Below are 24,034 nucleotides of genomic sequence, written 5' to 3' on the forward strand. Positions count from 1 at the left end.
CCCATTTATTAATTGGTTTGTTTGTTTTTTTTTCTATGACTTGTGCAAGTCCTTTATATATTTCAGGTATTAACCCTTTATCAGGTATATGGTTTACAAATGTTTTCTCCCATTCCACAGGTTGCCTCTTCATTTTATTGATGGTTTCCTTTGCTGTGTAGAAGCTTTTCAGTTTGATGTGGTCTCACATGTTTATTTTTGGTTTTGTTGCTTTTGCTTTTTGTGTCAAGTCCAAAAAATCATTGCCAAGACTGATGTCAAGAAGCTTACCCCCTATGTTTTCCTGTAGGAATTTAACTGTTTCAGGTCTTAAACTTAAACTTTTAATTGATTTTGAGTTGATTTTGTATGTGATGTAAGACAAGGGTCCAGTTTCATTCTTTGGCATGTGGCGGTCCAGTTTTTCCAGGACTATAGGATGGCAAGAGAAAAGGACAAGAGAACAAGATGGAATGCAAATTTACTGTTTCACAGATGATTAGGCTCTCCCTGGTATTAAGAAGGAGGGGGTTTGTATGCAGTTTAATAACAGAAAATACCTATTTTCTTTCTTTAAAGATTTTATTTTTAAGTAATCTGTATACCCAACACAGGGCTCAAACTCACAACCCCCAAAATCAAGAGTTATACTCTCCACTGACTGAGTCAGCCAGGTGCCCTGAAAATACCTGTTTCTGACACACATAATGGGAATTTTTACCAATGGATGGGAATATAGTTGCTGAAATGTCCTCATCTACATATAATAGTTACCAGTAAAGTAATCTTTGGGGGAAAGTTACACTATCTTAAACTTTTAAATTAATATTCCTCTCTTTTTAATAGGGTTAACCATAAGAAATGAATTTTAATGTCTGGAATATCAAAGAGATGCTCAGTATTCCCTCAGGCTCTGGGTAAGTTTTCAGGTTATATACTCTGATACTGAGGATCTTACAGTTGTGTTGTTTTCATAGAAAACCCTTCCCTACCTATTAATTAGTAATAGAGTTACTTCTATAGCTTTTCCCCCTTCTCCTCCCTTCCTTTCACTGCTCTCCCATCCTTGTCTTTTTCCTTTTGCCAATTTTCTGATTATAAAAACAAGGTAAATTCAACTATGTGTGTTAATTGAGCAGCGGCTCTGTGTCCAGCACTGGGCTTAGGGACTATGGGGCCTGTGAGAATTAGACACGGCCCAACATCTAGAAACTCACTTTGGTTGGAGCAATTACTATTGAAACAACAGGGAGCAAAATCAAGACAATGTTGAGGTACGTATTACATTGTGTGGTACCATTTGTAGGTCCTGTGGAGTTAAGAGCCAGCTGTTGACAAGGCTCACTGAGATATTGCCCCTTCTACTACTCCACTGAAGTATTTACATTTGTGTCTGCCAGCCATGCAGTGGGCCTGCCATTGCTAACTTGGTGAATGTGCCCCAGAAGTAGTATATATTTAAGGGATTTCTAATTGCTTTTGGTATGTTTTATTATTGGATAGTTTATTTTCTTCCTAACACCTTCCTGAAGACAGTTATTAATTCAATAAAGACTAGAGCACTGTGCTTTTTACTTCTTAAAAGGAAAAAAAATGCTTACAGTTGATACAGAGTAGGGAAAATCTTTGTTAAATTCTAGATCGTAGCTTTAAGATGCAAATCCTACATATTTCTATAAGCTCACAGTTGTTGTTTTTTTTTTCCAGTCCAGCTAATTATTCTCTTTGACCTAAGAGGGGAGTCACAGAGAGCTATTTAAGCTATTTTGAGGATGATTATGCAACCCATATTATAATACATGTGTGTGGCCCATTACCTTAGCTAATCTTAGAAAATAGTTCCATCAGTGAAGTAATTGCTCTTTCCTGTGCTGAACTATTAGAGTTTCTTTTTGTCTTACGTCAATATATGATGGTTCCTTTGGCTTAGGATATGTAGTTATATGCTATCAAATTATTTTAGATTTGGCTTATTTATTTCTTGGGGGGTGGAGAGAGAGCAAGGACAGGAGGAGGGGCAGAGGGAGAGGGAGAGAGAGAATCAAGAATCTTAAGTGGGCTCCATGCCCAGAGCAGAGCCCCAACTCAGGGCTCAGTCTTACCACCCTGAGATTATGACCTGAACCTAAGTCAAGAGTTAGATGCTTAACCAAGTGAGCCACCCAGGCGCCCCTAGCTTTAGCTTTTTTTTTTTTTTTTTTTTTAGATTTTTATTTATTTATTTGACAGAGAGAGAGATCACAAGTAGGCAGAGAGGCAGGCAGAGAGAGGAGGAAGCAGGCTCCCCGCGGAGCAGAGAGCCCGATGCGGGGCTCGATCCCAGGACCCTGAGATCATGACCTGAGCCGAAGGCAGCGGCTTAATCCACTGAGCCACCCAGGTGCCCCAGCTTTTTTTTTTTTTTTTAAAGATTCTATTTATGTATTTGACAGGCAGAGATCACAAGTATGCAGAGAGGCAGGCAGAGAGAGGAAGAAGAAGGCTCCATGCTGAGCAGAGAGCCCAATGCGGGGCTCTATTCCAGGACCCTGGGATCATGACCTGAGCCAAAGGCAGAGGCCCCAACCCACTGAGCCACCCAGGGCCCCCTAGCTTTAGCTTTTTAAACAAGGAATGATTTGTGTTTGTATGTTGTAATGAAAAGAGTGTTTTTTTCAGGTCACACAACAGCATTAAGTAACAAATTCTTACTGAGATGTCTTTGAAGTAAAAACTTGAAGACTGTATTTTACTTGTCTGCCTGCTTTTATGCTGTCTCTGATATAGACTCAGTACACTGTGTTCAAGTGTGATTGTATCATTATCAGTATCACTCTCCTTTTAATAAAGATTGGTGTAGACATCCGTGGGAAGCAAGTTGGAAGTCCACAGCTGGAAGTGCAAGAATAAGACACTAAAGGTGTGAAAGGGAACACCACCTTGTTTCAAAAACAATGTTTAATGGATCCTTCTGTGCACAAATCTGAGTTGATCGTATTCTTCAGTCTGGATGAGGCCTAAATTAGTCTGCTGGGTTGCCAAAACAAAGTACCCTAAATTGGATGGCTTCAACAATAGAAATTTATTTTCTCAGTTTTGGAGATTGGAAGTCCTAGAATCATATGCCAGCTGGATCATTTCTGGTGAGGGCTCCCTTCCTGGCTTGCTGACAACTGTCTTCTCTCTGTGTCCTCACGTGGAGGAGAAAGAAAGAAGAAGGGCAAACTCTCTAGTGTTTCTACTTGTAAGGACCTTAATTCCGTCATGAAGACTCCACCCTTAGGACCTTGTTTAACCCCAATTACCTCCTAAAGGCCTCATTTCCAAACACTGTCACCTTAGGGATTGGGACTTCAGCATAGGAATTTTTGGAGAACACAAACATTCAGTCTGTAACTAAGGTGTCTTGTGTTTTTTGTATTATGACTCCTACTCTCCCTGTAATCCTGCTCCCTTCCTTCCCTGTAGGCACACTCTACGAGAGTAATGGGAGTTCTAATTCACCTTCTACACACATACATACTTACATACTTGTTTGGTGTGGTATGATGTAGATTTAAAAGGTTATATATTGCATGGAGCACTGGGTGTCTTGCATAAACAATCTTAGAACACTGAAAAAAAATTAAAAAAATAAAACGATCTGTTTTAATACAGCTGAAAAATACTAAAAATAGTACTAATAGCTAATGATTTATTGTATATTGGCTAGTCATATATTTGTTTACTGAAATGTTCAGATTTCTTGTTCATTAAAAAACACTGGGTTCTGTTCATAAAAAATAAATTAATTAAACAACAACAACACTGGGTTCTTTGTATTCTAAAAAAAGGTTAGGGGTGCCTGGGTGGCTCAATGGGTTAAAGCCTCTGCCTTTGGCTCAGGTCATGATCCCAGGGTCCCGGGATGGAGCCCTGCATCAGGCTGTCTGCTCAGTGGGGAGCCTGCTTCTCTCTCTCTGCCTGCCTCTCTGCCTACTTGTGATCTATGTCTGTCAAATAAAATCTTTAAGAATAAAAAGTTATATAAATGATACAGAGTTCATTCAATTTTTACTTTTTCTGCACTCTAAATTTTTTGAGATTTATTCATGTGGTTATATGTAAATCTACTTTATTGCTTCTGACTAATGCATCAGTTATAGGCATATACCATATTTTTATCTATTCCCTTAGTGTTTAACAGATTCAACTTTCTTTTTTAGAGAGAGTAATTGAGAGAATAGGGGATGGGAAGAAAGGGCAGAAGGAGAGAATCCTAAGCTGGCTCTATGCCCAGCACAGAGCCCTATATAGGGCTCGATTCCATGACCCTGAGATCATGACCTGAGCTGATATCAAGAGTTGGTTGCCCAACTGACTGAACCACCCAAGCACCCCCAGATTCAACTTTTTAAAAGATAATGTTCTTTTAATCTCTAAAGATTTCAGGAACTTTGATCCTCCAAAAGGTGTTATAGTCCACAGTGCTGTTGTATAAGGAATCATGGTGTCAGTCCTTCATGTCTGAATTTCCATCTGATTGTTCTCAAGTTGCTGTAATGAAAATGCCTGGATTTCAGAATTTGTTTGTGTTTCTTTATAGATAGTACTGGGAGTGTTCAGGGGCCGAGGAGGTCAGAACAAACTAGTACTCTCCCCAGAATATTCTGAAATGAATAGCTGTGAATTATGATTTCATTTGTTCAGAATGTTTGTCCACTTGATATACTTCTCTTTTCTTGCTTAATTTCAGGACCACTAAGTCATCTAGCTGGAATAATAATCAGGCTGATTACTCCAGTCTCAGTGATTCCCAGTTCCTCTTTGGATCCCAGTTCTGTCCAGAAAGTTCAGAGACTCTGTCAGCACCCTTGGATGGTGTCCACTTGAGACATCCAAAACAATCACAACAAAATTCTCTGGACGTGAGTCTCATTTCCAGAATTTCTCTGCACAAATTTCATAGTCATCATGGAGATAAGCTATAAAGACTTATTCTGTTGGATTATATTTTATAATTATACATTTCTAAGGTTTACTCTCCTAAATGGATTTATACTTCATTGGTAACTCAGTAGTCTGATACACTTGGTAGTCTAAAATGGAAAAAATATATATATTGTAGAATATTGCCAGTACCTTGACGCTTAGGGAGAGACAAATATTGCATAACATTTTCTAAGACATACTATTGTTTATGAAAATTTCATAAGAGATAAGAGCTTTAGAAAAAATGGGAATAAAGTAACATAAATTTTATTTTAAATGGACATTTTTCCTAAGAAACTTTAGGTGCTTTGTGGATTTTAGTCTACTATGCTACATTATCTCCTTGAAGAGGGACATGAGGATTCTGAGGACTTAGTTAACAGATAAGGACCAGAATCAAGAACAGAGTCTCCTGAGTCCTCAATTTTTTGAGACCAATTTGTCTCCTTTCATGGGTCAGAATTTTTTTTTTTAAGATTTTATTCATTTGACAGAGAGAGAGAGATCACAAGTAGGCAGAAAGGCAGGCAGAGAGAGAGGGGAAAGCAGGCTCCCCACTGAGCAGAGAGCCCGATGTGTGGCTCGATCCCAGGACCTTGAGATCATGACCTGAGCCAAAGGCAGAGGCTTAACCCACTGAGCCACCCAGGCACCCCTACTTTTTTAAGATGTTATTTGTTTATTTGAGAGCGAGCGAGCACAAGCAGAGGGAGCAGCAGGCAGAGGGAGAGAGAAGCAGACTCCCTGCTGAGCGGGGAGCCTGATGTAATATGGGACTCAATCCCAGGGCCCTGAGATCATGACCTAAGCCAAAGGCAGATGTTTAACTGACTCAGCTACCCAGGTACCCACAGCTGATATTTTTGGTACTTCTGGGCTGGTGAGGCAGAAACCTTATTAATAAAAAGAGTTGCTTTATTTATTTTTTTTAAAAGATTTTATTTATTTATTTGTCAGAGAGAGAGAGAGAGAGTGAGAGCGAGCACAGGCAGACAGAGTGGCAGGCAGAGACAGAGAGAGAAGCAGGCTCCCTGCCAAGCATGGAGCCTGATGTGGGACTCTATCCCAGGACACTGGGATCATGACCTGAGCCGAAGGCAGACGCTTAACCAACTGAGCCACCCAGGCGTCCCAAGAGTTGCTTTATTTTAATGTAATTTTCTAATATATATGAAATAAAAAAGAAATACTACATGCCATTTTGTTTTTTAGTATTGTGGTTTATACTTAAATGTGACTACATTGTGTAGAAAATAGTGAATGCTATAAATATTTTCACATGTGAAATGCTGTGATTTTTTTTTTTTTCATTTAACAGAGTGAACCTAGTATTTTTACAAAGTACCAGACAAAACCCCCGCTGTTTGGAGGAGATGCAAACGATAGAGGCTTATTTCCTCTTCCTTTGTCAGTTGGAAAATCAAAGGGCCTGTTAGAACAGTTTGAAGAGAAAAAGAAAAGGGCAAAAGACAAATGTGACAGGTATGCAAACCTTTCAAGTGGATGAGACATCTCTTTTGAGAGAAGCAGAAAATGGAATATTAATAGTCAAATAATTCTATTTCATCATGATAACAGTCTTGCCTTTATAGCTCATCTAATAATTACTCTCTATTTGTTTACTTGTCAGTGTGACTTGTGGCAGATTTGAATTTGGCTGCCATAGTTCTGACCCTCTGAAAAAGTAAGCTAAAGGACTTCTTAGAGAAATACAATAGTCAAGTAATGTTATGTCTATTTTGCCAAAATTCTGCCTTTTAATTTGTTATCTTTTCAGGTCATCACAGTTAGGAAATTAGATAAAAGGTTTTTTTAGTGTCAAGAACATAGTACATGAATTCTTCTTCTTTTTAAAATATGTAATGCTTCACAAATTTGCGTGTCATCCTTGTGCAGGGGCTATGCTAATCTCTGTATGGTTCCAATTTTAGTATATGTGCTGCCAAAGTGAGCACAGCACATGAATTCTTTAAAAAGCTGATTCAAGCTATTCAGGCTGATTTTCTCACTTTGAAATGTTGGTTTTTTTGTTTTTTTTTTTAAGATTTTAAGTAATCTCTACACCCAGCGTGGGGCTTAAACCCATAATTCCGAGATCAAGAGTCATATGTCACATGCTCCACTGACTGAGCCAGGCAGATGCCCCAAAATGTTGGTGTTTTTTAAGATATACCCTAAATTTTATGCACAGTCTTATTTGTTAGTTTTATATTCATTTATTTACCTTAGCAAATACATGAGATAAATTAGGGCTCCTAAACTAATTCATAAATAAATAAGTTGAAGTCACTGAGGAAATTAAGTTGTTCATTTCTTGGTAGTTAGTTATCAGGGAATATCTTTAGGTATCATGGAAATCAAAACACTCAAGCAGAGATATACTTTATTATTTCTGTGACAGTGAAGAGGTATCACTTAGTGTTACCAATAGTACTTTCATGTTGAAAAGCCAGAATTTCTTTAAGGATTCTTAGACTAAGTATCCTTTCTCTTGAATACCTGTCTTCCTTTAGGGAGAAGGGCAAAATGCTCTATTTGAAGTGTTTGATTCTGTTAGTAAATGAACATATCCCAGACACTGAGAGACTTCTTTCCCCTAGGAATCCAGGCTCTAGGACCCTACCAGTTTCTCAGAGGCCCCTCATGGCTATTAGGGGGCTGCAGAGTACTCACCTTCTTACTCCTTCAGTTAGATCAATGTTAAATTTTTTTGTTCTCCAGACATGGGATAATATTTTGTTTGATCAAGATTTCTGCAGCAGGGCAGGCTGGCTGACTTGGTAGAGCATGCGATCCTTCATCTCAGAGTTGTGAGTTTGAGCCCCATGCTGGGTATAGTGATTACTTAAAGAAAAAAAGATTTCTGCAGCTAAAAAAAGTTTTTTTGAAATGCCAAATTTCAACATTTCTTCTTTCCTTCCTTTCTCTCTCTCCCAATATCATTTACTTCTTTTTTTTTTGTAGTGAAATGAGTTTCTGTTAACAATTATTTACAAGATAGCAAAAATATGTAGCACTTAAATAGAAAAATGAGGACTCTGAAGAATCTCTATCCATTAAAAAAAACTCAAGCTTAAGATATTGACTTATATGATAGGCAAAAAAATCACAATTTTTGGGGGCACCTGGGTGGCTCAGTGGATTAAAGCCTCTGCCTTTGGCTCAGGTCATGATCCCAGGGTCCTGGGATTGAGCCCCGCATCGGGTTCTCTGCTCAGCAGGGAGCCTGCTTCCCTTACTCTCTCTCTGCCTGCCTCTCTGCCTACTTGTGATCTCTGTCAAATAAATAAATAAAATCTTTTTAAAAAATCACAATTTTAATAAATTCTAGCAAAAATAAAACCCAATATATTTTTTAAGATTTTATTTATTTATTTGGCAGACAGAGATCACAAGTAGGCAGAGAGGCAGGCAGAGAGAGAGGGGGAAGCAGGCTCCCCGCTGAGCAGAGAGCCCAGTGCAGGACTCAATTCCAGGACCCTGAGATCATGACCTGAGCTGAAAGCAGAGGCTTTAACCCACTGAGCCTGAGCTACCCACATGCCCCAAAACCCAATATTTTATTTTATTTTTATTACTTTTAAAGATTTTGTTTATTTATTTTAGAGAGAGAGCATGAGCAGGGATGGGGTAAACAGAGGGGGCCAAAGGGAGAAGGAGAGAATCTCAAGCAGACTCCACTCAGGACTCCATCCATGACCCTGAGATCATGACCTGAACCAAAATCAAGAGTAGGTCGCATAATTGACTGAGCCACCCAGGTGGCCCAAAACTCAAGATTTTAGACTTTAGATCTTTTTTTTTTTTTTGGGTCAATTAGTGCTTGTCAGAAATGTGGTAAGAACGGAGTACCTGACTGGCTCAGTTGGCAGATGATGCCACTCTTGATCTCAAGGTCATGAGTTCAAGCCCTATGTTGGGTGTGGAGCCTACTTAAAAGAAAAGTGAGGGGCGTCTGGGTGGCTCAGTGGTTAAGTGTCTGCCTTTGGCTCAGGTCATGGGCCCAGGGTCCCAGTATCTAACCCCACATTGGGTTCCCCACTCAGCAAAGGGTCTGTTTCTCCATCTGCACCCCTCCCCAGCTCATGCTCTCTCTCTTGCACGCAAATAAGTAAAATCTTATTTAAAATGTGAAAAAGAAAAACGTTCCATGCTCATGTATTGGAAGAACAAATATTGTAAAAATGTCTATGCTACCTAGAGCAGTTTACGCATTTAATGCAATCCCTATCAAAATACCATCAACTTTTTTCAAATAAATGGAGCAAATAATCCTAAAATTTGTATGGAACCAGAAAAGACCTCAAATAGCTGGAGGAATGTTGAAAAAGAAAAGCAAAGCTGGTGGCTGTGGAGGCGGGTAAAATGAGTGCCGTGCTGGCGCTAATGCTAAACTTGAGGTGGAGAAACAGAAACCAATCCACCTCGAGTTTTAAGGTTGACATAAGCATAGCCATCTTAGCTTTGGCAGCCATCTCAGGCCCCTGTGACCAATGGCTGAACTTTCCCCTACTTTAGTTCCAGGGACCCCCACCCTGCTTTAATAATAGGAATACCTAACCCTGTAAACACTTCCAGGAAAAACCGCTATACCAACCCTGTAAACACTTCCAAGGAAGTACCTAACCCTATAAAGAGGCTGGCAACAGCTAATCAGCTTACTGCAGAAAAGTCTGAAACTTCTCCCGCCCCCCCTCACCAGCCTCTTGTAATGACCCATAAAACCCCCTGCCTTAACTAGTGTGGGGGTCCAAGTCCCTACTCTGCTGTGTTGGGTATACTTGGGCCCAAGCTTAAGCTTGTCAAATAAACCCTCGTGTGATTGCATTGGTGTTGGCTTCTTGGTGGTATCTCAGACATGAAAACTTGGCCATTACAGTGGTGTCACAATTCCGGACTTCAAGCTCTATTACAAAGTTGTAATCATCAAGACCATATGGTTCTGACACAAAAACAGATACATAGATCAATGGAACAGAATAGAGAGTTCAGAAATAGACCCTCAACTCTATGGTCAACTAATCTTAGACAAGGTAGAAAAGAATGTCCAATGGAAAAAAGATAGTCTCTTCAACAAATGGTGTTGGGAAAGTGAACAGTCACATGCAGAAGAATGAAACTGGACCATATCCTTACATCACATACAAAAATAGACTCAAAATGGATGAAAGACCTAAATGTGAGACAAGAATCCAGCAAAATTCTTGAGGAAAACACAGACAGCAATCTCTTCCACCTCAGCAGCAGCAACTTCCTCCTAGAAACATTGCCAAGGGCAAGGGAAGCAAGGACAAAAATGAACTCTTGGGACTTCATCAAGATTAAAAGCTTTTTCCCAACAAAGGAACCAGTCAAAACCAAAAGACAACGACAGAATGGGAGAAGATATTTGCAAATAACATATCAGGTAAAGGGATAGTATCCAAAATCTGTAAAGAACTGAGGCACCTGGGTGGCTCAGTCATTAAGCAACTGCCTTTGGCTCAGTTCATAATCCCAGGGTACTGGAATTGAGCCTCACATAGGGCTCCCTGCTCAGCAGGAAGCCTGCTTCTCACTCTCCCACTCCCTCTGTTTGTGTTCCCTCTCTCACTGTGTCTCTGTCAAATAAGTAAATAAAATCTTTTTTAGAACTTATAAAACTCAACACCCAAAGAACAAATAATCCAATCAAGAAATGGGTAAAGATATGAACAGACATTTCTGCAAAGAAGACATCCAGATGGCCAACAGACACGTGAAAAAGTGCTCCACTTGGGGCGCCTGGGCGGCTCAGTGGGTTAAGCCTCTGCCTTCAGCTCGGGTCATTCTCCCAGGGTCCTGGGATCAAGCCCCACATCGGGCTCTCTGCTCAGTGGGGAGCCTGCTTCCTCTTCTCCCTCTCTCTGCCTGCCTCTCCACCTCCTTATGATCTCTGTCTGTCAAAAAAAAAAAAAAAATCTAAAAAAAAAAAGTGCTCAACATCACTCAGCATCAGGGAAATAAAAATCAAAACCACAGTGAGATACCACCTCACATCAGTCAGAATGGCTAAAATTAACACAGGAAACAACAGGTGTTGGCCAGGATGTGGAGAAAGGGGAACCCCCCTACACTGTTGGTGGGAATGCAAGCTGGTGCAGACACTCTGGAAAACAGTATGGAGGTTCCTCAAAAAGCTTAAAATAGAGCTACCCTGTGACCCAGCAATTGCACTACTGGTTACTTACCCCAAAGATACAAATGTAGGGATCTGAAGGGGCATGTGCACCCCAATGTTTATAGCAGCAATGTCCACAATAGTCAAACCATGGAAAGAGCCTAGGTGTCTATCAACAGATGAATGGATAAAGAAGATGTGGTGTGTACATGTGTACACACACACACACACAAATATTATGCAGCCATCAAAAAAATGAAATCTTGCCATTTGCAATGACATGGATGGAACTAGAGGATATTATGCTAAGTGAGATAAAGTCAATCAGAGAGACAATTATCATATGATCTCATTGATATGAGGAATTTGAGAAACAAGACAGAGGTTCATGGGGAAGGGAGGGAAAAATGAAACAAGATGAAACCAGAGAGGGAGACAAACCATAAGAAACTCTTAATCTCAGGAAACAAACAGAGGGTTGCTGGAGTTGAAGGGGGTGGAAGGGATAGGGTGGATGGGTGATGGACACTGGGGAGGGTATGTGCTATATTGAGTGCTGTGAATTGTGTTAGACTGATGAATCACAGACCTGTACCCCTGAAACATAATGCATTATATGTTAATTCAAAAAAAAGTAAGGGGCACCTGGGTGGCTCAGTGGATTAAAGCCTCTGCCTTTGGCTGGGGTTGTGGTCTCCTGGGTCCTGGGTCCTGGGATTGAGTCCCGCATTGGGCTCTCTGCCTGGTGGGGAGGGAGCCTGCTTCCTCCTCTCTCCCTGCCTGCCTCTCTAACTACTTGTAACCTCTGTCTATCAAAAAAAAAAAAAAAAAAAAAAACCAACTTAAAAAAAAAGTAAAAAAAATGTTGAAAGGAGTGAAAAATTTTTAAATGAGAGAGAGAATGCATACCACTGTAGATTTGGAAGCAGGAAAGTGATAAGACATGGTGCAGGGTTCAAACTTAAGAGATACTATAAGACATGGATTTACATATTGTGTTGTGAAAGTACATATTTTTCCAAACTTATAGAGAAGATGAGGGAAAGAAATCTCAAAAGAAGCCTAATCAATTGGCTCAGATTGCATTTGTTATGACTCTTTTGGTAGCAAATAGAAACTCACCTCAAACTAGCTTTGACAAAACAGAGGATATATTAGCTTTTTTAACCAAGCTGGGAAGGCAGGGAATGAAATGAAATCAGAATCTCTTTTCTGTGCTTCTCTCTCCATCTATATTTTATTGTTTCCTATTAAAGACCAGCTTCCCACAAACACAGAGAAAGGGAGTCTTTTCCCTTAGTTTGAATTTGAAAAATCCTAGTGGAAGCTTCTGATAGGTTTGCTTAGATCATAGGGGTGAAAGGAGGGAGATGTGACTAGAAGTCTTCACCAGAACGGCTTTTTGGATGCAGAAAGAAGCAGTTCCCCTTAGAGGAGGATTCTGGGTACACCAAACAATGGATGGCCGTGACCCAGATTATTGGTTGGTCAGTAATATTTGAGAAGACAGATCAGTCTCATAACTAATAAATCACCTAAGTACTGCAAGTAGAATATAAAATAACCATGTTCTTTCAATAATTGTTGATCACCATATTGAAATTCATTCATTCATTCATTCATTCACTAAATAAATACTGTGGTAGGGGCGCCTGGGTGGCTCAGTGGATTAAGCCGCTGCCTTCGGCTCAGGTCATGATCTCAGGGTCCTGGGATCGAGCCCTACATCGGGCTCTCTGCTCCGCAGGGAGCCTGCTTCCTCCTCTCTCTCTGCCTGCCTCTCTGCCTACTTGTGATCTCTCTGTCAAATAAATAAATAAAATCTTTAAAATAAATAAATAAATAAATAAATAAATAAATACATACATACATACATACATACATACTGTGGTAGGCCCAGTACTACAAATTTGTCTTTGTAGTTCTTAGTCTGGTTAGGCAAACAGACATTTGATAGGTAAATAATACAACTAAGCCAGAATTATTGGTTGTAAACAATAGAAATAAGTTCATTTAAATGGAAAAGGAATTTATTAAAAGGATAGTAGAATGGGTTCTATTTCAGGGTATAACAAAGTAAGCATACTCCATCCTATCTCCTCACTGAATGCAACTAAAAGCCCTGGACCACAGTCCATGTGGCATTTAAGGACTCTGAAAAGTAAATGGTAGCAATGAGGGAAGGAAACCTGAATTCAGAGTATGAAAGTTCTAGCTTAGATTTTCCTGTGTTTGTTTTCAACCAAAATTTAAAGTGTTTGTTCTGCAACAATCACTATTAAAAGAGAATGAAATGACAAGCTACAGGGGTGCCTGGGTGGCTCAGTTGGTGAAGTGTCTGTCTGCCTCCAGCTCAGGTCATGATCTCATGGTCCTGGAATCCAGCCTCACACTCGGCTCCCTGCTCAGTGGGGAGTCTGCTTTTCCCTTCTCTTTTGCCCCTCCCTCCCACTTGTGCTCTCTAGCTTGCTCTCTCTCACAAATAAAAAAAATATTGAAAAGAAAAGCTACAGGGGCGCCTGGGTGGTTCAGTGGGTTAAGCCTCTCTCTTCAGCTCAGGCCATGATCTCAGGGTCCTGAGCTGGAGCCCTGCATTGGGTTCTCTGCTCAGTGGGGAACCTGCTTCCCCCCTCTCTCTGCCTGCCTCTCTGCCTACTTGTGATCTCTCTCTCCCTCTCTGTCAAATAAATAAATAAAATCTTAAACAAAAAAAGAGAAGCTACAGAGTGGGAAAAATGTTTGTAAACATTTTCAGCAAAGCACTTATATTCAGAATATAAAAACTCTTAATAAGTAATAAATAACTCAATAAAAATAGGAAAAGATTTTAACAGATACGTACAAGACAGTATATGGATAATAGGGGTACCTGTCTGGCTCAGTTGGAAGAGCATGTAACTTGGTCTCGTGGTTGTGAGTTCAAGCCCCATGTTGGATGTAGAGATTACTTAAATAAACTTTAAAAAATACATATGGATAACAAGTACATGAAAATGCTTATTACAAAAATGCTCATAATAATGCTCAGCATCATTAGCCATTTTGGAAATACAAATGAAAATCACAATGGCATATTATTACCTCTCAATTTAGCATGGCTAAACTTAAATAAAAACTGACAATACCAAGGGCTGGGCAAGGATATAGAGCAACTGGAATTCTTACTGGTGGAAATGCAAAATGACATAGACTCTCTGGACGATTTGACAGTTTCTTATAAAAGTAAACATAAGGGGTGCCAGGCAGCTTAGGCATTTAAGCATCTGCCTTTGGCACATGTCTTCATCTCAGCGTTCTGGGATTGAGCCCTGCATCAGGCTCCCTGCTCAGTGGTGAGTCTGCTTCTCCTTCTCCCTCTGTGATCTCTCTCACTCACTTGCTCTCAAATAAATAAAATCTTTTTTTTAAGATTTTTTATTTTTTATTTTATTTATTAGACAGATCACAAGTAGGTAGAGAGGCAGGCAGAGAGAGAGGAAGGGAAGCAGGCTCCCTGCCGAGCAGAGAGTCCAATGTGGGGCTCGATCCCAGGACCCTGGGATCCTGAACTGAGCCAAAAGCAGAGGCTTTAACCCACTGAGCCACCCAGGTGCCCCATCAAATAAATAAAAATCTTTAAAAAAAAAAAAGTAAACATAATTTACTATCTGCCTCTATAATTCCACTCCTAAGCATTTACCCTAGATAAATGAAAACTTATGTCTACACAGAAGGCTGTACAAAAATGTTTATAGCAACTTTGTTCTTAATCACCAAAAACTGGACACAACATATATGTCCTTAAATAAATAAATGGATTAACAAACTATGGTATGTCCATATAACAGAACACTACTCAGCAGTAAAAAATAATGAGCTACTGATATACAGCTACATGGGTGAATCTCAAAGACACTATGTTGAGTGAAAAAAATCAGTCCAAAAGTTATATGCTATATGACTCCATTTACATGACATTCTGAGAAAGACAAAACTATAGAGATGGTGAATAGATCAGTGATTATGGGGTTAAGGATGTAGGCTGGACTTCACCACAAAGGGGCAACATGAAGGTTTTCTTTGAATACTGCCCTCCTTATTGTGGTAATGGATACATGAACCCTGAATTTGTGTCAAAACTCAGAATTGTGTACATACATACACAATTTTTACTTACAAAATTTTACTTAAAAAAAACATACATACAAATTTTAACTTAAAAAATTTTTTTAAATATTTTATTTATTTATTTGACAGAGAGAGCACAAGTAGATAGAGAGGCAGGCAGAGAGAGAGAGAGAGGGAAGCAGGTCCCCTGCCGAGCAGAGAGCCCGATGCGGGACTTGATCCCAGGACCCTGAGATCATGACCTGAGCCGAAGGCAGCGGCTTAACCCACTGAGACACCCAGGCACCCCAACTTAAAATTTTTAATGTAAAAACTAATTAAAAGATATTAGATGGGTGATGAGTGTCAACTACAATTTAAAAAGAGTAAAACATATTGGGTGGCTCATTTTATTAGCTAGGATTATGTTCAACTGTTTATAACATATATACACACTCATAATAACAAAGATTTTAAAAGATAGATGTTTATAATGCAAAAGTGATCCTGAAGTGTGTGGTCCAGGACTAGAATGGTGGCTTCATGGTTCTCAAGGATTTGACTCCTTTCAGCACTCTGGTCTTGCATTCCTAAGGTGTGACCCCTGTCCTCACAGTGCTTGGTGGCTGCTGGAGTTCCAGATGTTGTCAGGGTTCCAGACAAATGATGGATGAAGGAAAGAAGAAAAGGTATCTTCCTTTCCCTTTTGGACTCTTCTTGAAGTTACATGCGACACTCCTTATACCTCACACTGGCTAAAATTTACTCACATGGTCACACCTAGCTTCAGGGGAGTCTGGGAATGTCATCTATCTGGATGGCAGTGCATCCAGGGAGAAAAAAAATCAGGATTCTAATTTCCAAGAAAGAAAATGAAGCCACTTTTACGTTTTTGCAACAGTCTTGCAATTGCTAGGTGCTACCCATCGCGGAGAATTCTCTAAACCCAGCCACAAAATTAGTCCACTACAAATTCTGCTGCCACTAACCCCTGGCCAGAGAATAGTAGACCCTCCCTTCACCCTTTTACCATTCTCCTAGAGGTCTATATTCCTTCTGCTGGAGCCACAGCAACTAGAGAGAGAACTCACAGTCTTTTTCTCCTGACTCCTAGTTATGTGTCAGGGAAAGGGTCAGTTCAGGAGAAGCTAAGAAAGCAAACCCCTCTGGCACTCTCAACCTCTAGCAGAAGAAAGATGCTCTGCTTCCCTCCAAGACTGCTAACCTGAACTACTTAAAAAGGAAAGAGGATACAAACCAGCCTAAAATAAAAACTCTGGACTTTCCACTCTAAGTACAAAGTTGTAAATGGTATAGTAGACGTTGCATTCAAATGCTTTGGAAACCAAGGACAGGCTCCCAGCTCTGACTGGGGACATCAGGAAAAACTCCATCCAAAGGGGCACAGCTAAACTGAATGGGAGTTTTTGGCAGAGATCTTGGGTCTGTCAGATCCTGAAGTGTGCCTCTTGAATCAGTTTACTCTATGAACCTCCATTAACAATGTTTTATATAATGGTGCTCTATTTTTTAAAAATAAAAATGTATTGTTTCCTATGGATTTTTAAAAAAGATTTTATTTATTTATTTGACAGAGAGAGACACAGCAAGAAAGGGAACACAAGGGGGGGAGTGGGAGAGGGAGAAGCAGGCTCCCTGCTGAGCAAAGAACCAGATGCAGGGCTCAATCCCAGGACCCTGGGATCATGACCCCAGCCAAAGGCAGATGCTTAACGGCTGAGCCACCCAGGCACTCCTCCTATGGACTACTTTTTTTAATCTTCTTTTTGGATTTAATAATCTTTAATGATTATGTTTCTATTTCATATACAGAATAATTTCTAATGGTTGCATTGTACTCTATAATGAATTTTTCAGGGGGTTATGTTTTAAATATTTAACACAGTATGAAAGAGTCCACAAATACACAATGGGGAAAGGTTAATCTTTTCAACAAATGGTGTTGGAAAAACTGGCTCCATAGGAAAATAATAAAAAGGGACCCTTATCCTATACCATACATAAAAATCAATTCAAAATGGATTAAAGACTTAAACATAAGACTTGAAACTGTAGAACTCCTAGAAGAAAAAGTAATACATAGGTAAAATCTTCTTGACATTTGCATTGACCATGATTTCTTGGACATGACATCAAAAGCACAGGCAGCAAAACCAAAAATAGGTAAGTGGGATAACATCAAACTAAAAATTTCTGCACAGCAAAGGAAGCAATCAACAAAATAAAAAGGCAGCCTACAGAATGGCAAAAAATATTTAGAAACCATATATCTAATAAAGGGTTAATAAATATACAAGGAACTCCTACAGCTCAATAGTTTAAAAACTAATAGCCCAATTAGGGCTATTAATAAGCCTTAATTTGGCTAATTAATTAAGGACGAAGAAACTGAATATACATATATGCAAAGAAGACATACTAATGGCCAACAAGTGTATGAAAAAGTGCTCAAGATCACTAGACATCAGAGAAATGCAAATCAAAACCACAATGACATATCTTACATCAGGATGGCCATTATTAAAAAAAAAACCAACTAAGTGTTGGTAAGAATGTGGAGAAAAGGGAACCCTTATATGCTGCTAGTGGGAATGTAATTTGGTGCAACCCCACTTCTAAGTGTATATCCGAAGGAATTGAAATCAGGATCTCAAAGAGATACCTGCAGTACCATATTCATTGCAACATTCGTTACAATAACCAAGACATGGAGGTAACCTCTAAGTATCCATCAATGAGTGAATAAAGAAAATGTGGTATATACATACAATGGAATAGTCTTCAGCCTTAAAAAAGAAGGAAATTCTGTCATTTGTGACAGCATGGATGGACCTGGAAGATGTTATGCTAAATTAAATAAGTCAGACACAGAAAGACAAATACAGTTGACCTTTGAACAATACAGGTTTGAACTGTACAGTTCTACCTACATGGGAATTTTTATAGCACAGTACTGTGTTTTATGATTTTCTTAACATTTTCTCTTCTCTAGCTTGCTTTGTTGTAAGAATACAGTATATAATACATATAACATACAAAATTTGTGTTAATTGGCTATTTGTGTTATCAGTTTCTGGTCAACAATAGGTCTTTATGTTTTGGGGAAGTCAAAATTTATATACAGATTTTCAAATGTGTGTGTTGTGGGGTCAGCTTCCCTAACCCCTGAGTTGGTCAAGGGCCAACTGTACTATATGATACCACTTATATGAAGAATGTAAAATAAACTCAAAGAAGCAGAGTATAGTAGGATGGTGGTTGCTGGGGACTGGAGTGTGGGACAAACAGGGAGGTATTAATTAAAGGGTACAGAGTTTCAGTTGACACAATATGAATAAATCCTAGAGATCCGCTGTACTTCATAGTGCCTATATTTAACAAAGAGTATTGTATACATTAAAATTTGCTAAGATGGCAAATTGTTTTTTTTAAGATTTTATTAATTTATTTGACAGAGAGATCACAAGTAGGCAGAGACAGGCAGGGAGAGAGGGGGAAGCAGGCTCTCCACTGAGCAGAGAGCCTGATGTGGGGCTCCATCCCAGGACCCTGAGATCATGACCTGAGCTGAAGGCAGAGGCTTAACCCACTGAGCCACCCAGGCACACGAAGATGGTAAATGTTTTAAGTGTTTTTATCACTACTACTACTATTAAATAGAGTAAGAGAAAGCTTTTGGGGGACGCCTGGGTGGCTCAGTCGGTTAAGCGTCTGCCTTCAGCTCAGGTCATGATCCCAGCCTCCTGGGATCGAGTCCCACATTGGGCTCCTTGCTCAGTGGGAAGCCTGCTTCTCCTTCTCCCTCTGCCAGCTGCTCCCCTCCTTGTGCTCTCTCTCTCTCTGACAAATAAATTTAAAAATCTTAAAAAAAAAAAAAAAAGCTTTTGGAAGTGATGGATATGTTTTTGGAATAGATTGTGGTAATGGTTTGATATTTGTATACTTATCTCCAAACTTGTATACATTAAATGTGTACAGCTTTTTCCATCTCAACCTTAATTCAATAAAGTGATTAAAAAAATATAGCTTGAAAAAAAAAAAAAAAAAAAAAAAATATAGCTTGAATACTAACTAGTCAGAACAAATGCTGACTATAAGCAATTGGCACAGCTATGTCCTCATGCAAGGTTGCTGTCAGCTTTGCATGTACTATAATTTATATAAAAACATTGTTATTGGACATCTCAGTAAGCAGAAGATTTGATTCAATAAGTTCGATCAAATTTTTTAATAAGATCACTCAATTTGAGTGGATCTTAAAACCACATTCAAAAACACCACTAGGTAAACTCACTGAAGGTAGGGAGTTGAATTTTTTTTTTACTCCATATCACTGAAGCTTATAATCAAGGTCCTGTCACAAAGGAAGGCTCAATAAATAGTTGTTGAGGGGCGCCTGGGTGGCTCAGTCGGTTAAGTGTCTGCCTTCAGGGGCGCCTAGGTGGCTCAGTGGGTTAAAGCCTCTGCCTTCGGCTCAGGTCATGGTCCCAGGGTCCTGGGATCAAGCCCCGCATCGGACTCCTTGCTCATCAAGAAGCCTGCTTCTCCCTCTCTCTCTTCCCTTGCTTGCATTCCCTCTCTTGCTGTGTCTCTCTCTGTCAAATAAATAAATAAAATCTTTAAAAAAAAAGTTGTTGAAAAAATGAGTGGATTTTCAAAGCAGAATAATTCACTAACATTGAACAGTAATTACTTCCATTCTTAAAAACAGGTTGTGTGTGTGTGTGTGTGTGTGTGTGTGTGTGTGTGTGTTAGTACAGATAAACAATTTCCTAGTTGAATTTTTCTAAAGAAAAGATCAAGTCATAGTTGACTTCCTATGAATCTATACATGGTATCAGGTGGGTGGGAAATCTCTACTTTTAAGCAAACTTTTTCTATTTTATTTTGTTAAAGAATAATAAAAATGGCTTCCAAACGAACACTAACTTTTTATGAAAGTTTCAATTATCAAGCTTTTAATGTTTTCATTGTTTATTAAGCATCTTAATTTAAGGACTTTGGGTAAATCAGAACTTAACATTTCAATTTAGACAGGTGGAATCAAGGATTGATAAACAGTTAAGGTAATGGGAGCTATCAGTTATACATAAAACACTTCACTATAGGGACGCCTGGGTGACGCAGTCGATTGAGTTTTGGTTTTGGCTAGGGTCGTGGTCTCCCGGGCCTGAGATCCAGCCCTGCATCAGCCTCCCCGCTTAGCACAGAGTCGGCTTAAAGACTCTCTTTTCCTGTCCCTTTGCCTGCCCCCACCTCTCAAAATAAATCTTTTTTTAAAAATGTCAATATAAAATTATATACAAACAGTATTTAATTTGTATAATATAGTTTTCCCTGTTGAAAACATTGGTTTCCAAGTGTACTAATAAGGAGTGAGGTCCTAAGAATAAAGAATCACTCTCAACTGGTGGTATACCATGGTATAACTGGTAGTATAATAGAGTAGGGGCTTTTATGAGCAGCATTTTGGTAGCATTATTAGACTTTAGACATCTTTACACTTTTATTTTTAAAGATTTTATTTCAGAGAGAGAGTGCTCAAGTGGGGAGAGACAGGTCAAGGGAAAGGGAGAAGTACGCTCTCTGCTGAGCAGGGAGCCCAATATAGAGCTTGATCCCAGGACCCTGAGATCATGACCTGAGCCAAAGGCAGACTCTTAACCTACTGAACCACCCAGGTGTCCCAATTTTTTGTATTTTTTAATCAAAATTTTACAGGCACATATTTTTTAAAGATTTTATTTATTTAGGGAGAGTGAGTGGGAGGAGGGAGAGAAAGGATATCAAGCAGACTCTGCTGAGTGTGGAGCTGGTCATGGGGCTTGATCCATGACCCAAGATCATGACCTGAGCCAAAATCAAGACTTGGATGCTCAACCAAGTGAGCCAGCCAGGCTTTCCATACATGTACACAGGTTTTAGAAATATAATTAGGGGGGTTGCCTGGGTGGCTCAGTCAGTTGAGCATCTACCTTTGACCGGGGTCATGATCCTAGGTCCTAGGATTGAGCGCCACATCAGGCTCTCTGCTCGGTGAGGCTCCTGCTTCTCCCTCTCTGCCTGCTGCTCTGCCTGCCTGTGTTCTTTCTGTCAAAATAAAATCTTAAAAAAAAAAAAAAAGCCACATATGCACACACACACACACATACACATACTTTAAAAAAATACGATTGGGGTGCCTGGGTGGCTCAGTTGGTTAAGCATCTGACTTTGGCTCGGGACATGATCCCAGTGTCCTGGGATTGAGTCTCACATCAGGCTCATCCTGCTCGGTGGGGAGCCTGCTTCTCCCTCTGCCTCTGCTCCCCCTGCTTGTGCTCTCTGTCAAATAAATAAAATTAAAAAAATAATAAAATTAGGATTATAGTGAAACAGCAGGCCTATCTTTCCCCACTTTTAATTCCCTTTTGCTTTTTGCAACCAACTTGCAACCCTTTTAGCCATGCTAGTATTTAGGTCCATATATCTTATGGCATATGCTAGCTAGCTTATATTGTCATTTCTTGATTTTTTTTCAGCTTCAGAGAATGACTTTCTACCCTGGAATAAGAAATTGCTTCTCCGGGCGCCTGGGTGGCTCAGTGGGTCAAAGCCTCTGCCTTCAGCTCAGGTCATGATCCCAGGGTTCTGGGATCGAGCCCCGCATCAGGCTCTCTGCTTAGCAAGGAGCCTGCTTCCTCCTCTCTCTCTGCCTGCCTCTCTGCCTAGTTGTGATTTCTCTCTGTCAAATAAATAAAAAAAAAAAAAAAATTAAAAAAATTGCTTCTCAGCCTCCTCCACCATAAACTCTCATCTTCCATCATTTTAGTTAAAATCAGTTTTCATTTGAGATGCCTGGGTGGCTCAGTTGCTTAAGCATCTGCCTTCGGCTCAGGTCATGATCCCAGTGACCTGGGATCAAGTCTCACATTGGGATCCTTGCTCAATGAAGAACCTCTTCCTCTGCCTGCTGTTCCCCCTGCTTGTGCTCTCTCTCTGACAAAATCTTTAAAAACAAAAAATCAGTTTTCAATCGTTAAATCCTAGATATCCTAGAAAAACTATATATATATATATATATATATATATATATATATATATACCATGATTAAAATTTCCTAATGTTAAAAATTACCTTGCTTCCTTTTCTGCTGAGTTTTCTATATAGGAATCAGAGTTTATCCCCAAATTCTGCAGCAGAACTAAAAAAGCCCTTGTTTCATTTTTTTCTTAAAGATTATGAGAGAAATATTGTGTGTGGGGGGGGTGGGTGGATGGGTGCGCGCACTCGAGAGAGAGAGAGAGAGAGAGAGAGAGACAGACAGACAGACAGACACACACACACACACACACACACACAGGCAGACAGAGACAGAGAGCATGAGCAGGGGGAACCCAGTGTGGGGCTCAATCCCAGGACCTGGGATCATGATTTGAGCTGAAGGCAGATGTTTAACTGACTGAGCCATCCAGGCACCTCAGAAGCTCCCTTGTTTTATACCCAAACACATCAGAAATTCTTCAGTGTCATTTTCTTCTCAGAGTCATCTTCCTAATTCTGATCTGAGCTTGGTACTCTCTTGCTCTGCAACGCAGCTGTCATCCTGAGTCCTCCCTTCACCGTCATCCTAAGTGTTCCTACCTTCCCTCTCTCCTACGTTCCCACTACCTCTCTCCTGTGTTGGATTCTTTGTTACTCTGATCCTATGTCTTTTTTGTTCTTAGTTTCCTCCTTGGATTTGGTGAAACATATATTCCAAAAACTTCCTGACAACAGGTACATGGCACCTAAATGATTTTTTGAGACGTTGCTTATCTGAAATTCTTTATTTTCCCCTCATACTTGATTGCAAATTAGGCTAGATATAGAATTCTAGATTGGAAATTATTTTTCCCAAAAATTTCTAGTTGCTGTCATCACCACATCATTTTGTATGTTGCTTTTAAGAGGTCTTTGCCATTCTGAGACCTGATCCTGTATACATCACTTGCCTTTTTCTTTCTGCAAGTTTTTAAGGCCTTCCCATTATCCGTAGACTTCCGAAATTTTACAGTAGTGTGCTTTTATGTGGCATGTCATCATCTTTGGGCATCAATGAGTTCCTTTTGACCTATAAACTTGTGGTTTTTTTGTTCTGGGAATTTTTCTTTTGTTATCTTCGAAAATCTATTTTTATTCTTCTTTCTTCTGAATCTCTAGTTTTGGGTGTGTATTGAATCTCCTGCATATATCCTCTTTTTTTTTCTGTTGATCTATTTTCAATCTCTTTGTATTTTGTTCTATTTTCTGTCCTATTTCCTTAACTGTATCTTCTCTAACTATTCTACTTGTTTCTGCTATTTTTAATTTCTAGATCCCTTTCTTATTCTCTGCTTTTATAATTCAATAGCATTCTGTTCTTAATATCCTTAATTTTTTAAAGATTTATTTGTGAAAGAGAGAATGCACATGTGTGCATGTGGGAGTGGGGGGGGCAGAGAGCGAATAAACCAGACTGCCCGCTGAGCCTGGAGCCTGGCACAGTCAACCCCCATGACCCTGAGGTTATGGCCTGAGCTGAAATCAAGAATCAGAAGCCCAACTGACTGAGCCACACCAGTGCTCCTAACTCATTAGCTGTTTTATTTTAAATAGTTCTATTGTTTGCCTGGCAATGGTCACAAAAAGTCTATGTTCTCGTTTTTGGTAGATGGACTCTAAAATTTTTCAGGTAATGTCCCAATCTCTTTCATAAAAAGCATAAGGTTTGTAGACCCCTAATGATTCTATAAAATCCTCCTTTTATTTATTTATCTTTTAAAGATTTTATTTATTCATTTAGAAAGAAAGAGAGCACATGAGGGGCAGAGGCAGAGAGATACTCTACTTAAGTAGAC

The 24,034-nt window shown here is 39.6% G+C and overlaps 1 protein-coding gene and 1 non-coding gene across 2 annotated transcripts in view; one reads left to right on the forward strand and one right to left on the reverse strand.

Annotated features, from left to right (window-relative positions):
• The first annotated feature begins 840 nt into the window (after positions 1–840).
• The window catches only part of IHO1 (interactor of HORMAD1 1), a 33,529-nt gene continuing 10,335 nt past the window's right edge, over positions 841–24,034 (forward strand). The window contains exons 1-3 of the mRNA XM_045991361.1: positions 841–896; positions 4,694–4,865; positions 6,248–6,411. Of these exons, the coding sequence (XP_045847317.1) occupies positions 841–896; positions 4,694–4,865; positions 6,248–6,411 (392 nt within the window). The remainder of the gene's footprint in view (positions 897–4,693; positions 4,866–6,247; positions 6,412–24,034) is intronic.
• On the reverse strand, positions 6,781–6,884 carry LOC123933341. Its single transcript, XR_006816571.1, has one exon. It is a non-coding gene; the product is annotated as a U6 spliceosomal RNA (small nuclear RNA).

The sequence above is a fragment of the Meles meles genome, chromosome 20, assembly GCF_922984935.1.
Source record: "Meles meles chromosome 20, mMelMel3.1 paternal haplotype, whole genome shotgun sequence".
In the NCBI taxonomy this organism is placed as follows: Eukaryota; Metazoa; Chordata; class Mammalia; order Carnivora; family Mustelidae; genus Meles; species Meles meles.